Source organism: Gopherus evgoodei, chromosome 3 (genome assembly GCF_007399415.2).
Source record: "Gopherus evgoodei ecotype Sinaloan lineage chromosome 3, rGopEvg1_v1.p, whole genome shotgun sequence".
NCBI classification, from domain to species: Eukaryota; Metazoa; Chordata; order Testudines; family Testudinidae; genus Gopherus; species Gopherus evgoodei.
This window is the reverse complement of record NC_044324.1, coordinates 111,946,118-111,959,794: the sequence shown is the minus strand read 5'-3', so window position 1 is coordinate 111,959,794 and position 13,677 is coordinate 111,946,118. Positions and strand designations below refer to the sequence as shown.

Genomic DNA, 13,677 nt, shown 5'->3' with positions numbered 1-13,677 from the left:
GTATATCACTACTCCAGGTATAGCTGGAACTGGGGGGAGAGAGGGTGTGAGGTGGTGAACAAGCTATCAGGATTTTTTCCCCTCCTTCTGGACAAATGTACTGGCCAGCTGTATCTTCACACTCTTAATGAAAAACTCACTATAGGAATATTTCAAATAAGCTCTGTATATGGGTGGACTAGGAGGCTTTGGTGATACAGCCTTTGGAGATCTTTGTTCAAGCTTTATCTGATCACAAGTGCAAATGTCTGTTTATTTTGACATTAGTATGTGTCACTTTTTTGTCATTTACCAGTGACCACCAATTATGTAGTGAAAAGACAATAGGAAAAGCAGAGACCTTGAATATTCAAAATTAGGTGCGTAGCCAACTCTGTATGGCAGCAAGCACTTGACAGTAGTGGGAGCCGTTAATGTCACATCAGCATCACAAGCAAACTTACTTTTCAGCAGTATTTTTTTAATTTTATTTATTTATTTTTATTTTGAAGAAGTTCTGAATCATACTGCTGGTGAAAACCAAGGTTTGGGCATCTAGTAGCAGAGTCTGTTTGCAGTAGGGTCATAGTGGCTTGAAATACCCTCACCACCTGATTTGTCATCTGAAAGCTTCCTGATGCAATCCCCACAGTAGGCAGTACTTGCCAGGGAGTGGGCATGAGATAGGAAATGTACTGATCAGTGCCTCTCCCATACATCCGCCTATGGAGCCTCAGTCAGAATGTAAAGGAGTTTTCCGCAGGGACCACTTTTAAAAGCTTCATTGGGCGTTGAGGTAATCCAGTCAAACTTTTAAATTTGCCTCTGTTACCTGTCATATCTCAGCATCTTCTTACACTGGGAGTAGGAGATACTGTGTTACCATAACTAATGCTGAGTGGCAAATGTTAAGTGTAAGGATTCGTACTCTGTGATGGGTAGAGAATATTAACTTTCTCTCAAAAATTATTGTTCTAAATCCCACTCCTTGCTTTCACCCCCAAGAGGTTTGAGCTGCTCCTGAAGGAAGGGAAATGCATCTGAATGAGTCCCAACTATGTTCCTTTCCCTGGTGGGTTTGAAGTGCCTTAACCACATTATTTTTGCGTATGTGCTAGTTTGGCAGATAAGAGTTTGGTTGAGTTTGAATTTCTTCAGACCTGTGATTCCTCTTTCACAGCGTCTAAGGAAATGGTTGTTGGTCTTTGGAGGCTTACTGACAGCACTGTCGTTTTTCCTGTTAGGACCTGCTCCCATCTTGCACATTGAAAGGTACAGTTTACTGCCTTTTATCTCAAACTATCTACTGAGCTTTCCCCATTAATTGGCATTCTGTCTAATTATGTAGCCATTCAATGCGAGAAGAGTTTATCTGCTGAGCTTTTGAAAAGAGATACTGTTTTCCTTGCTCAAGGAGCAGAACACAAAGGTACCTCCAGATGGAAGCATCAGAATACTTACGTATGGTTATAATTAAAAAAAATGACTAGAAGAAACTCAACTGTATTGCCCTGCAGCCTTTGCCTCTTCAGAGTTGTATCTGCTCACTTTAGTCTGTGTTTTGGGCAGAGAATAATAAAGGTTAGTTTTATTACTGGTAAGTCTTCCAGGACCAAGATGGCTGTGGGAGAGTGAAGTGACTTATTTTGTTAGATCTTGGGATGCATAAACTACAGTTATGTCTTCAAGAGTGGGGTACAGATGGGCGGGGGGAAGAGGGATCTCACTGAGAGCCATCTTGATGTCGTATCCAAGGGGAGATGGGTACTGTGACTTTTTTTTACCTCAATGTAGCTAGGTTAGGTAAACACTATAGGCTGCATTTTGTATTTAATTACACTAAAATAAAAAAACTACAATGCTTATCTCTCCTTGGATATTTATGACATTGAAATACCTCTCAATGGAAAATCATTGCCCCAAAAAAGCAAAGAAAGTCTGTCTTCCATTTGTAAAGCCACCTGTGCTACCCCTATTGTCTTCCAATGATATGCTCTGTTAAACTTTGTGAAATGACACTGATGGCAAGGATTGCTAAGGTGTAGAGCTGGTTAACTTTTTTCCCCTAACTTTTGAAGAACATAACCAATTTCAAACATTTTGGAAGGAGGGGTGAGTGGAGGAGAAACTTCAGAAAGTAGCTTAGAGGGTGAAAAAAACCTACATCTCTACACCGATGTAACTGTGGACTGCAGAATGGTTAGTGTTGTGAAACAAAGACCATATCTTGGATTTAACAACCCTAGGATAAATTTTCAGGGTCAGCAGTTGGTAAAACTATTCTCTGTTTATAAACTGAGCTCCCTGCATAAGGAAATAATTGACGCAACAGACATCGAATCACATAATTTTTTATTTTTCACAAAGTTCATTTTTCAAATTGAAGCTGCACTCTTAAATCTCTTATGTCAAAACATGCATGGCTATTTACTAGATGGTTTTAAATGAATATTCTAGCTAATGATGGTTCGAAGGGAAAACTAATCTCTGAATCATGGAGAACGGGTGTAACAGTCCTAATTAACAAAAGTAAAGTTTATTTTAAGGAAGTTTTACACCATTCCTTTCAATGCTTATTTTGCAGCAAACTCTGGATGTTTGTCCTAATGCTGGTTTTATATGGCTTTTCTTTTGGGATGTCTTGTATTCCACTGTTTCCTGAGATGCTAAGTTGTGCTTAGTAAGTAATTCTGTCTGTTTATATTCCTACTAATATTTGGAAGCTCTGCAAACAATTTCCAGCCACCTTTTTCATCCTCTGAGAGGGAGGGATAGGGAAACTAATTATTGATCTGAGCCTGAGATGTTGGGTGAACCTTTTGAAAAAGTGACTTAGCCACTTGACAAGTGGCTATTCTTGTCCCCCTCCTCACCTCCCCAAATGAGCTGGGCTTCTACATCACTTACGCACTTCTGAATTTTATCTATTGGTCAGTGTGTCTGACAACCTCAATATGGTCATGGGGTCCAGCTGGTTTTAGTAGTTTGCATAGCAACCCATAACACTAGTGTGTGTGGGTGTGTTTTGTGGGTTTTTTTTTTTAAGGGACTCATTTCAGGTCATTGGAAGGGTTAATATCCAGCGAATATCATTGTCTCTCTGGGAGACATTACACTAACAGTTCTATTAGCAGGAGTCAGGATTACTTTAAATGAAGTTTCCCATTTTCCATGCTGCTTGCTCATAGTGGGCTGAAGTCCTCTTAGTTCCATGTTTAGGCAACATGTATTTCTCCTTGGAACCAAGGGCTCCCCCTTTTTCAGACGCATTTCTCAGCTTTCCTTCTCCTATGCTCCATCACAGACTGACTATGTATAACATGGATATCCAGTTATCACAGTCTCAAAGGTGATTATGCAGTAGTGCTGGGAATCCCACTTAACATTGTCCTTTTCTTCCTTCTCCTAGGGAGGTGGTGCCAGATGGCTTAATAGGCAAGACAAGGGGCAGAAAGTTGTAGATCCTCTGTGCAGGCAAACTTCTCTGTGCTGTAGTTGATGTACTTGTGTGTATTTTTATGTGGTTCATGTTTCCCTGTGGGAGGGACATTCCTCACCTCCCCCAGGAATAGAGCACTTTAAATGGAAAGAAGCATACTTAGTGGAAATAACCTGTCTGTCTTTCTCCAGTGAGAATGGATTCGAGCAGGGGTTAAGTGCATTAGGACTGGTGTCTGGGCTCTGTGGTGCAATGTGGTCACTTGGGTAGGTACCCAATCATGCTCTCTAAACTTCTGGTGTTTTGGTTGCTCTGTGTTTACTATAATGTTGCTGGGCTGCTTAAGTGTGTAAAAGAACTGGCTTGCCCTTTAGCCCCTTCCCCTCCTCCCCCTCTGGCCAAGTATGGCTCTTCGATGTCCTACCTCAATAGTCTGTGCTCTCAGGACCCCTTAAGAATGCCACACAGTCCAAAGGTATAACATGAAATTCCCCTGCTGAGGTTCTACTTCATGAAGTCCAAAGACCTGAAATAAAGTCTCTCTTGCCCAGATTCAGAATAAAGCCTCTGTCCCCTCAGGTTCAGGGGTTGCATAGCCCTCTTTCTTCGGGGGTGGGGAATCTGTGCTTCCAGGCTCCCTGTAGCTTCCTTCAGAGACCCTTTCACTTGCTCCCTGTGTAATTTTCTCTTTTCTTTCCCTGGGTTGAAAGAAAGATCCATGGGTAGCCCTTCCCCATCTCCTGTTGTCCAGATACCTCCTCTTCTTAAGCCTGGTTGGGTAGCAGGTTCAGTCACAGGTGCACTGGACCCTACTCCCTCTTAAAGGGGCCAGCCTCCAAGTGACAAATTGATGATGGAAAAATCACTTAACTTTTACCTCTGTCATTGTGTTAACCTTGGACCAAAGGCTCATTACTAAACTGCCGCCAGGTGGGCATGTTCTGCAGCGATTCAAAATGTGCAGGAAAGGGATAGCAGGACAGAATCTGAACTAATCTTCCTTGAGATGGTGGTGTCTTTCACATCAAGAAATGATTGTTAGTGACTAAGTCTGGGTGAGCCTGCAGTTCCCCTCTGTGTGGTTACTTCTTGGCTATCAAAACTCTTGGCGTGTGCTAGCTTAGAAAGTGACAATGAACCTCCCAATAATGCAAGGAGGGACGCTTGTGCCTGAGATGAAGAACTTAGTGACATTCTCATCACTACTCCCAATTTCTACCTTCTGTTTCCCCTTCCACTCTCCTGTCAATTGCCACCTTTTCCCCTTCATTGTCTGGACAGTTTGATGTGTGGATAATTTGGCATTTTGAGGTAGGGTGTGTGTGTGTGTGTGTGTGTGTGTGTGTGTGTTCGTTCAGGGCTGGCTCCAGACCAAATGGCGTCCCAGGCAAGGAGTGCCTTTGGTGCTCCTCCCTGCCATTTGTTAAATTTTTGAATGCCTTTTTTTGCATTTGCAGCCCATTTCATGACTTTGCACAAGTTGGATGCATGATTTATCCCTGTCATATAGGACTATCGATTTGCATGCTAGGATCTGTAAATCTCATTTATTCATGCCATATATGAGAGTAAAAAAAATTCCTCTAAGCTTATAGAAACTTAATTTTAAGAATAACTGAAGTGTTCTAACATCACAAAATTGAACTGTGCACCAACATTGGGTGGAGCAGTATTAATTAGTGTTGCAGTAGGTGACAGCCTTAGAATGTTAACCCTAGTCCTTTAGTTCAACAGGTCGCTTTTCTTGCCTTTGCCCTCAAAGCTGAAGCACAACGTCAGAGATCCAAAGACTGGCAATGGCATTTTCAAGCAATGAAATAGCAAGCAATGTCAGTCTCTCATTGGCCATTGCTAAGGCAAAGATTTAGTCATGGGTATGTTTAGTAAAAGTCATGGACTGGTGACAGGCAATAAACAATAATTCATGGCCCATGACCTGTCCATGACTTTTTTTTTTTTTAATTTATATAAAACCCCCTGAATAAAACTCAGCAGTTCATGAGGCTCCGGGTGCTGCTGCTCTGGGGGCCACAGGACACCACTGCTGTGGGAGCCTGGGGACTGATGGCTAGCCTCTGCATTGGTCGTGGGGGCTTACTTCCCCCAGCCACCCCTGCTTCAAGTCTCCAGGGACCACTGCTCAGACATTCCACAGAGCCTCCCCTGGGGACCACTGCTTGGGGCCAGCCACCCTGGAACTGCCTGAACAGTGGCCTGTGCGGCTGGCTCCCTGGCCACTCCAGCAGTGCCTAGTTCAGATGGCTGCAGGGAACCTGAGCAGCTGGCCCCGGGATCAGCTGCACCAGCCACTGCAGCTGCAAAAGTCACAGAGATCACGGAAAGTCGAGGAATTTGTGACTTCTGCAACCTCTGACAAAATCGCAGCCTTAGCCATCATTGATCAAAGATACATTTTAATGAGCCTGAGCTTCAAAAAGCTGTGCTTACCATTTGCGACTGTGATGGGCAATGTGAGCAGAATCCTCAAAGCTATCCACACATTAGGAAAAGTATCCTTCAGCTTTGCATCATGAATGAATTGGAGAACTTGGAGTGGAAAGCAGTTCATATGTTGCAAAATGTGATGGATGTTGTACAATTTGATACAGACGTCTTTATCATTGACATCCGAACATTTCCCCGTGTGTCAGCTTCCAGTGAAGGTCTGCACAATTATTTGAGTGTTTGTTTTCTCTGTCTACCAGCAGCTTACTAAGAGCATACAAAAAACCCCAGGTCTTTTCATGGTACTTCATTTTTCCAAACCTTTCTTTGATGGACACTTGAGCAGCATCAATGAGTGAGCAAAAAAACCTCCCTTCTGAATTTTTCTTCTGAGCTTCCTATCACTTCACCTCTCCCCTTGTAACCAAACTCTCTCTCCTCCTCCAATGAATAAGAGTTTCCTTGAAGAAAGGCCCAACTCCTAAATTTTCTGCCATTTCTCTGGCAGCAGTGATGGGATCTTCAAATCCGTTGCCTCTGTAGGCCACAATGAAATCATAGCAGCTTTTAGTCAAAGTAGCGGCAGTTGTGATGTCCATTGACTGAGGTTTTTAATGCTTTGTTTACAATATTTACTTGGGACAGAATTGTGCTTTGACATGATATTGAGATCAGAAATTTGAAGTCGGTGATCCGGTTGGCCAGGCTTTGTGCCTAATGTCAGATTCCGGCCTCGGCTTTACTGGACTGCACCAGTTCCATCAGGGCATCGTAAACCTCAGTCACTTGGTAGCTTGCTGGCCTTATGCTGTCAATGTGACTCTCCCAATGAGTGTCACCTAGTGGCTTCAGGGTCAGATTTGTTATCTGTGAGGATCTTCCACCTGATAGTTGATGCTGAAAACAAGATGTATATCCTTTTGCAATACTCTGAATAGAGATACTGATTCTAAAGAAGATGATTGATGGCATGGTAGCCACAAGCCATGAAGAAAGCTCTTGGATTCAGTGCCAGGATCTTTGCCTGGACACCACTGTTTCTTCCCTTTATGTTCATGCTGTTGTCATAGCCTTGGCCAAGGCAATCCTGAAGCTTTATTTTATTCTCATTCAAAACATTCATAAACAGTTCTGTTAGGCTTTTTCCAGTTGAGTCATCCAGACTGGAAACAGATAGTATTTCTTTCCTTGGATACAGCCATCCTTGTCAACAAATCTTACTGTAAATGACGTCTTTTTCTTGTGACAAATGTCCGGAGTGCAGTCCATTATTACAACATAGTACTCTGCTTTATCAACCCACATCAATATGTTATCAAGTCCCTTCCTTGTCATAAGGTCAATCAATTCACTTTGAACTGTTTTGCTGTGGTAATGGTCCATAGCTTCTTTACAAATTACTCAATATAGGTGTTCGCTCATGACATCATTGGAGTTCTACCAAACCGAGGAAATTGCTGTTAAGTTGTTCACTGAACATATCCGACAAGCCCCAGAAAGCCAAATTATTCTTTGAAGTAAATTGAGATCAGATGCTGAGGTTCCTCCAATGCTGGGTTTCTACATTTACTAATGTGCTAGTTTTCTGTGTATCTGTACTTATTCAGCTTGAGTCTGGACTTGACCTTCAACCATTTGGAGTTAGGCTGTAAAATGGCCGGGAGACTTTTTATGTTGCTTCAGAGCATAAGCTAAATTATGCTGGTAATTGTACCTGGAAAGCAGAAGCAATGATCTGGTTTTGTCAAATATTTTGCAACAAATAGAATACTTTTAGTTTATGTTTTGAATTGGCATTGGCTAGTTTATTCAGTTTCTCACCATTCTCAAGCACTCTTTCACAATGTGACTTTGAGATGTGTCACTTCTGCCCATTACTGGAAACATCATATCTTCAGTTTTTCCTGGCCCATTCAAAATTGTACGATCAATATTGGCAGAGTTTAGAATTGCTGGCCATAAAACGGGATCTGATGTATCAATTTGCGGGGTGCAATTTTTCTCACTGCTGTTTCTGTCATCCATGCAAGGCTGATTCTTCTTTATCATCTGTCCTTTTCATGTAAACCAGTTTTTTTTTTCTTTCACATTACGCTCCTTTTCATGTGAGCCACATTCTTCTTTGCTCTCCTTTATGCTGCCAGGAAAACTGGACGATTCACCATCACTTTCCTCACATTTCCATTTCTTATCTTCAGATAAATCTGTTAATTCCTTAGTAATAGGACTTCTATGATTTACACTTTATGCCTCAATTTATTTGCACTGGGATGATCGCTACTACCTAAAGCCTGGTCTATATTGATCTCTTTCAGATATTTTTCCATCAAATTTACCCCTTGATGCAAAAAGCTCAGTTGCAATCTAGTTTGCTTCCTATACTGAGCTCCTGAAGGCTTCTTTTGGGGGCATCTTTTACTTTCTATGAGGGAAAACAGACAGTATTGGGGAGAGTAAAAGTCTATGTTCCGCAGTATTAGAAAGTCATCAAACATTATGTGTTAAGCATGGCAAAGAAGTAACAGTATTTCTTTTATATTGCTTAGATAGGGGTTTGATAGATATCTCTGGTCTCTTTTTATTAGTCCTTTTTATTAGTTGCTACTTACACTCTTCAAGTCTTAAAACACAAGTACACTTTCACAATTACACAATGAAACAAGTTTCACAATATCGCAGATGGATTCTCACTTCGCTTCATTTTTGTATCTCACTGACTAGTGACACCCTGCCCCTTACATACCATTGAGGGCATGGCTGACAACATTCTAGGAGGCTCAAGGAAAATGTAGTTCTCAAAGTCTGGAAGGTTCCACAACGTTCTAGAAAGGTCCAGAACATTCTCAGAGGTTAAGTGAAAAATGAATCCACATGTGGAATACCTGAAACACTTGACTTCAAATGTTCTATTTTTCCTTTTTTTTGCCACTAACAAGAAAAACAGGACCCTGAGCCCAGTGTCCCAAGTCCAGCACCTCAAGCGGTTATCTAGGTTACCTGCCCCTGAATCTGCCTCTATTTGGATAGAGAGGAGGGATTCCAGAGTTTCTCACCCAGTTGCTGCCACCAAGTGAGTGGAAGTTGAGGAAGACATTAGATTTGCCACAGCCAGGACTCTGCCTACCCTGCTTGTGTTGATAGCAGCACACAGGCAACAGCAGCACAAACCATAGCTTTGGGCAGCATTTTCTAGGATGTTAATCTGCCCTGCTTTATCATCCGTATTCGCAGCTGATGGGATTTAATGGAACAAGAGTGGGATGCTCTCTGCTGAGTGACTGAAATGCTGACTGTCCTGCTTAGTGCAGGACAATTGGGAGCAATGCTGGGTATATGACAACAGCCTGGTGGATGTAGTAAAGATATATATGTACCGTCCTCTCCTGTTACTAAATCAGTCTTTAGATCTTGTAAAAAGCTACTTCAGTTTACACAAGTGAAGTTAATTGTGAACAAATAATAATATTGTGCCACTGCATGAGAGTGATGCTGCACTCAGCTTTTTTGAAAAGCACAGTACACCACAGCCAGCTGCAGGCACAGGCATTCCAAGCTGGTGCTTGGGGCAGCAATCTTCAAGGGGCGGCAGTCCCTGTTGTTTTGCCCCCAAGCAGCGCAACAATTTGCTGCCCTGGACGGCTGAGGCAGTCCATGTGCCCTTAGGGCGGCGGGGGCAGTCTGTGTGCCCTTAGGGTGGCACGTGCGTTTCCGCAGTGTAGGCAATTCGTCAGCAACTTCTATGTTTAGCTGTCCGTGGCGGCTTCAGCTAAACATAGAAGCTGCAGCCGAATTGCTGCTGCCGTGGAAATGTGCCTGCCGCCCTAAGGGCACACGGACTACCCCCACCGCAGCGGCAATTTGGTGCACTGCTTGGGGTGGCAAAAAGTGTAGAGCCGGTCCTGGAGAGCACACTATTCACATGGAAATCAATAGACCTTGCAAGGTGCTCAGCACCTCAGAAAACCAGGCCCCTATATAAGTAGTTTAACTTTTTGAACATAAGGCCCCACTCCTGCATTGAGTTCTAGCACAGACCCTGGCATGGATTTAAATCCCTCATGGATTTAAATCACTGGGACTCTGCATGGGCACAGGAGTCAACAAGACACAAGTCTGAAAACATAAGTTAGTTTATATTCTGCTTAGCTTCCCCCCCTCACTTCACAAAACCTCAGTTTGGTGCATGGACTACACTGACAGACCCTGTGTCAAACCACTCCTGCATGGAACTACTCCATAGATGTCTGCCAGCTGATGTGCCATCTGTACATAAGTTATAGATCTGAAACCTCTTGTCTCAACATATTGTGATAAAGAATCTTTTAGCTGTGGATCTCTTCTCTTTGAGGTACCCATACTTCTTCTCTTCGATATTTTTAGAGGTTTTGTAGGACCAACATTAGGTGGATTCCTAAATGAGAGGCTGGGGTTTGAATGGGCTGCCACCATACAAGGAGGATGGGCGTTATTAAGTGTAAGTAAAGCTAGTATTCTTGCTTGTTGCTTTTATTGCAGACTGTGACTATAAAAATATTACACAACTATTACAACTGTAATAATTGGCCATTTCTTTAAAGGGACTAGCTATTGGAATATTCTATATCCTAGAGGCCTCACGAAGAAGGTACTGCAGGACTTTTTTATTCTTTACATCCATTTCCAACCAGATTTAAATAGTTTTCATTAAGGAAAACACAAAATCAAGCTTAGTAATTAAAGAGACTTTAAACACTTCTGGGGGCACAAACTACACCTGCATTTGTTTGGGAGTTTGTGTTTGTTTTTGTTAATGCTAGCATTATGTATTCAAAAAGTATCCAGAATTTCTGTCTCACATATTTGCCTTTCCTTCTTTTCCCTTCCCCAACACTCACAGATCCAGCCTGCAGACTCCTCCAGGCACAAATGAAGAAAGAATTCACCTTTTGGCTAGTGAGATGTAGCCAGAAATATTTTTGGATCACTGTTCATTTTTTATAGTTAACTTAATGATGAGAAGAGTGGACTTCACACACACAAACATGCAATACTGCATAATTCTAGAGCTGGGGGTGGGGATATCTTCCCATAATGTACAATGAATTGTGGTTTATTTGTAACTGCAATATATTGCTCCAGGGCTGTTCTGAAACTTGGATATTAAATGTCAAATGAACTTCTTTTGGATGTTCCTGTTGTGCATTAGTTGAACTGGTAAATATTCGATGTCAGCCGGCTTATCTGTGTTCACTGTAGAGTGTTCTGAAAAGCGGTTTTGCCCAATGTGAAAGAATTTTATTTCAGGATGTTCTACTTTTTTGTACTTGTATCTGCTGGGGACTATTCCAGATAGTCTGTCACTACCATATGTTTTTCTAATGTGTATTTTTCTTTTTTAAAGGGAAGATGATGGTTAAAAATATCAAACTGATAATACAAGATGGTCAAAGGGAATTTTGAAATAGTGAAGCAGTGAGCGTAATGCTCTGTTAAATAAAACCAATTAATTTCTTATTTCTAAATTCTGTGAATTTCTTTAGCCAAATGAGATTAAAAGTGAGGGTGGGAAGGAAGTCCACCATTTCCCATGTCATCCTAATGAACACAGGAGTGGGAAGGACAGGCTAAAGTGGAAGGGCTGAGTTTACACAGTGGGTGATGGGCCTATTTAGACCAGGAATGAATTTGGCTTATGATGGAGATGGAGTTGGGTGGACTTAGGGTCTGTATTACTCGTGGATGCTAGTTGGGCCACTTACCTCTTTAATTATAGCAGAGTTTATATCTTCAATATATAAAAAATACATGAGATTCCCATCTCAAAATACTCTGAGCACTCTGCCATCACTGTAAAGCACTATAGCTTGTATCAGGAGCACCCAGTGAGCTCCACCTCTTTAGAGTGCTGCTGGCTGCTGTCATGATAAACCCCACCTCTACCACAGTCTTCCGCAAAGTCTTGGAGAAACAGGCTCTGAAGGCAATTAGGAGTGAGGAGAGTGAGTTCCAAACTCAAGGGGCTGCTGTTAATATCAACCTGCCAGCAGCATTTTTGGTGTATATCAAGAGGATTTTAAGCACTTTGGCTGATCACAACTGTTGCAATATTGAACTGGGAGAGGTGGCCCTTTCTCTTGGCTAAGGATTTTGGTATTATAGAAGCTGTGGGGGGTTTCCTGTCTCTTTAGGAGAGATTTTTGACACCCTTACTTGAAGAGTGAGAGGAGTGGTTTTGGTGGTTCTCTAGCTTCTACTCTGAGGTCTTCTAGTGACATGGACATTCCTGATCTCTGGAATGGCACCTTCTCAGCCTTAGACTCCCTGTCCCAAGCTGTACTATCAACATGCAACAATAACTAAACCATGTTTCAGTTTGGTTTGGATATTGCTTTGTATTCAAGAGGGTGCCAAAGTGCAACTTGTATTATTATGTTTCTTGGTAAAGACTGTCATAAACAGATAGCTAAGGGTTAATGTCTCTTTCACCTGAAACACCTGACCAGAGAACCAATCAGGAAACCGGATTTTTTCAACTTTGGGTGGAGGGAATTGTGTGTCTGAGTCTTTTGTCTGTCTGCCTGCTGTCTCTGAGCTTTGGAGAAGTAGTTCTGTTTTCTAATCTTCTGTTTCTAAGTGTAAGGACAAAGAGATCAGATAGTAAGTTATATGGTTTCTTTTCTTTGGTATTTACATGAATATAAGTGCTGGAGTGCTTTAATTTGTATTCTTTTTGAATAAGGCTGTTTATTCAATATTCTTTTAAGCAATTGACCCTGTGTTGTATCATCTTAATACAGAGAGAACATTTGTATGTATTTTTCTTTCTTTTTTTATATAAAGCTTTCTTTTAAGACCTGTTGGAGTTTTTCTTTACTTCAGGGAAATTGAGTCTGTACTCGGCAGGGAATTGGTGGGAGGAAGAAATCAGGGGGGAGAGCTGTGTGTGGGTTGTATTGGCTAGCCTGATTTTGCATTCCCTCTGGGGAAATAGGAAAGTACTTTTTGTTTCCAGGATTGGAAACGGAGAGGGCAAGTTACTCTGTTTGGATTCACAGAGCTTGTCTGTGTATCTCTCCAGGAGCACCTGGAGGGGGGGAGGGAAAAAGGATTATTTCCCTTTGTTGTGAGACTCAAGGGATTTGGGTCTTGGGGTCCCCAGGGAAGGTTTTTTCAGGGGGACCAGAGTGCCCCAAAACACTCTAATTTTTTGGGTGGTGGCAGCAAGTACCAGGTCCAAGCTGGTAACTAAGCTTGGAGGTTTTCATGCTAACCCCCATATTTTGGACGCTAAGGTCCAAATCTGGGACTAAGGTTATAACAAAGACCCTCTCACTAGAGCTGGTCAAAAACTTTTCAACAGAAGGAATTTTTTCCAATACGTTGTAATATTCTATGGAACAGAAATTCCAACTTTGACCAGCTTTTGCTTCTTCCCACGTATTTCCTATTTTTGCCTTACTCTCTATGGGAAGCGTAGGGGAGCTCTTGCCATCTGCTTCAATGCAGTGCTCTCTCCCTCCCTTCAAAGGCACACTTGCAGCGTTCCCCATTGTGCATGCCAGACTATGAATCACACCAACTCTCTGGTTTATGTGCTTTGGGAGCTGGGGTAGCTCAAATCCCTTGCATGCCTTTGCAAGAATTTGAGGTACCAGGATTGAAATCAGAAGAAGCTGAATCAAAAGTTTAATCTAAATGCTAGAAGAGGATTGTAGGATGGTGGATTACGGGGCCAGTGGCAGGTTGGTCAGCTGGCTCATTATAATGAAACTAGTGATACCTTGTTTTCAGTATTATCTACTGGATCACCACTTGAAAATTAGGATGTTTTGTTC

General features: G+C 42.1%; 1 protein-coding gene across 1 annotated transcript in view; it reads left to right on the top strand.

Moving 5' to 3' along the window:
• The window catches only part of LOC115649398 (MFS-type transporter SLC18B1-like), a 42,323-nt gene extending 31,021 nt beyond the window's left edge, over positions 1 to 11,302 (top strand). Inside the window, exons 9-15 of the mRNA XM_030558339.1 lie at positions 1,160 to 1,251; positions 2,564 to 2,659; positions 3,610 to 3,684; positions 10,244 to 10,337; positions 10,441 to 10,487; positions 10,740 to 10,795; positions 11,244 to 11,302. Coding sequence (XP_030414199.1) covers positions 1,160 to 1,251; positions 2,564 to 2,659; positions 3,610 to 3,684; positions 10,244 to 10,337; positions 10,441 to 10,487; positions 10,740 to 10,795; positions 11,244 to 11,302 — 519 coding nt within the window. The remainder of the gene's footprint in view (positions 1 to 1,159; positions 1,252 to 2,563; positions 2,660 to 3,609; positions 3,685 to 10,243; positions 10,338 to 10,440; positions 10,488 to 10,739; positions 10,796 to 11,243) is intronic.
• The last annotated feature ends 2,375 nt before the right edge of the window (positions 11,303 to 13,677 follow it).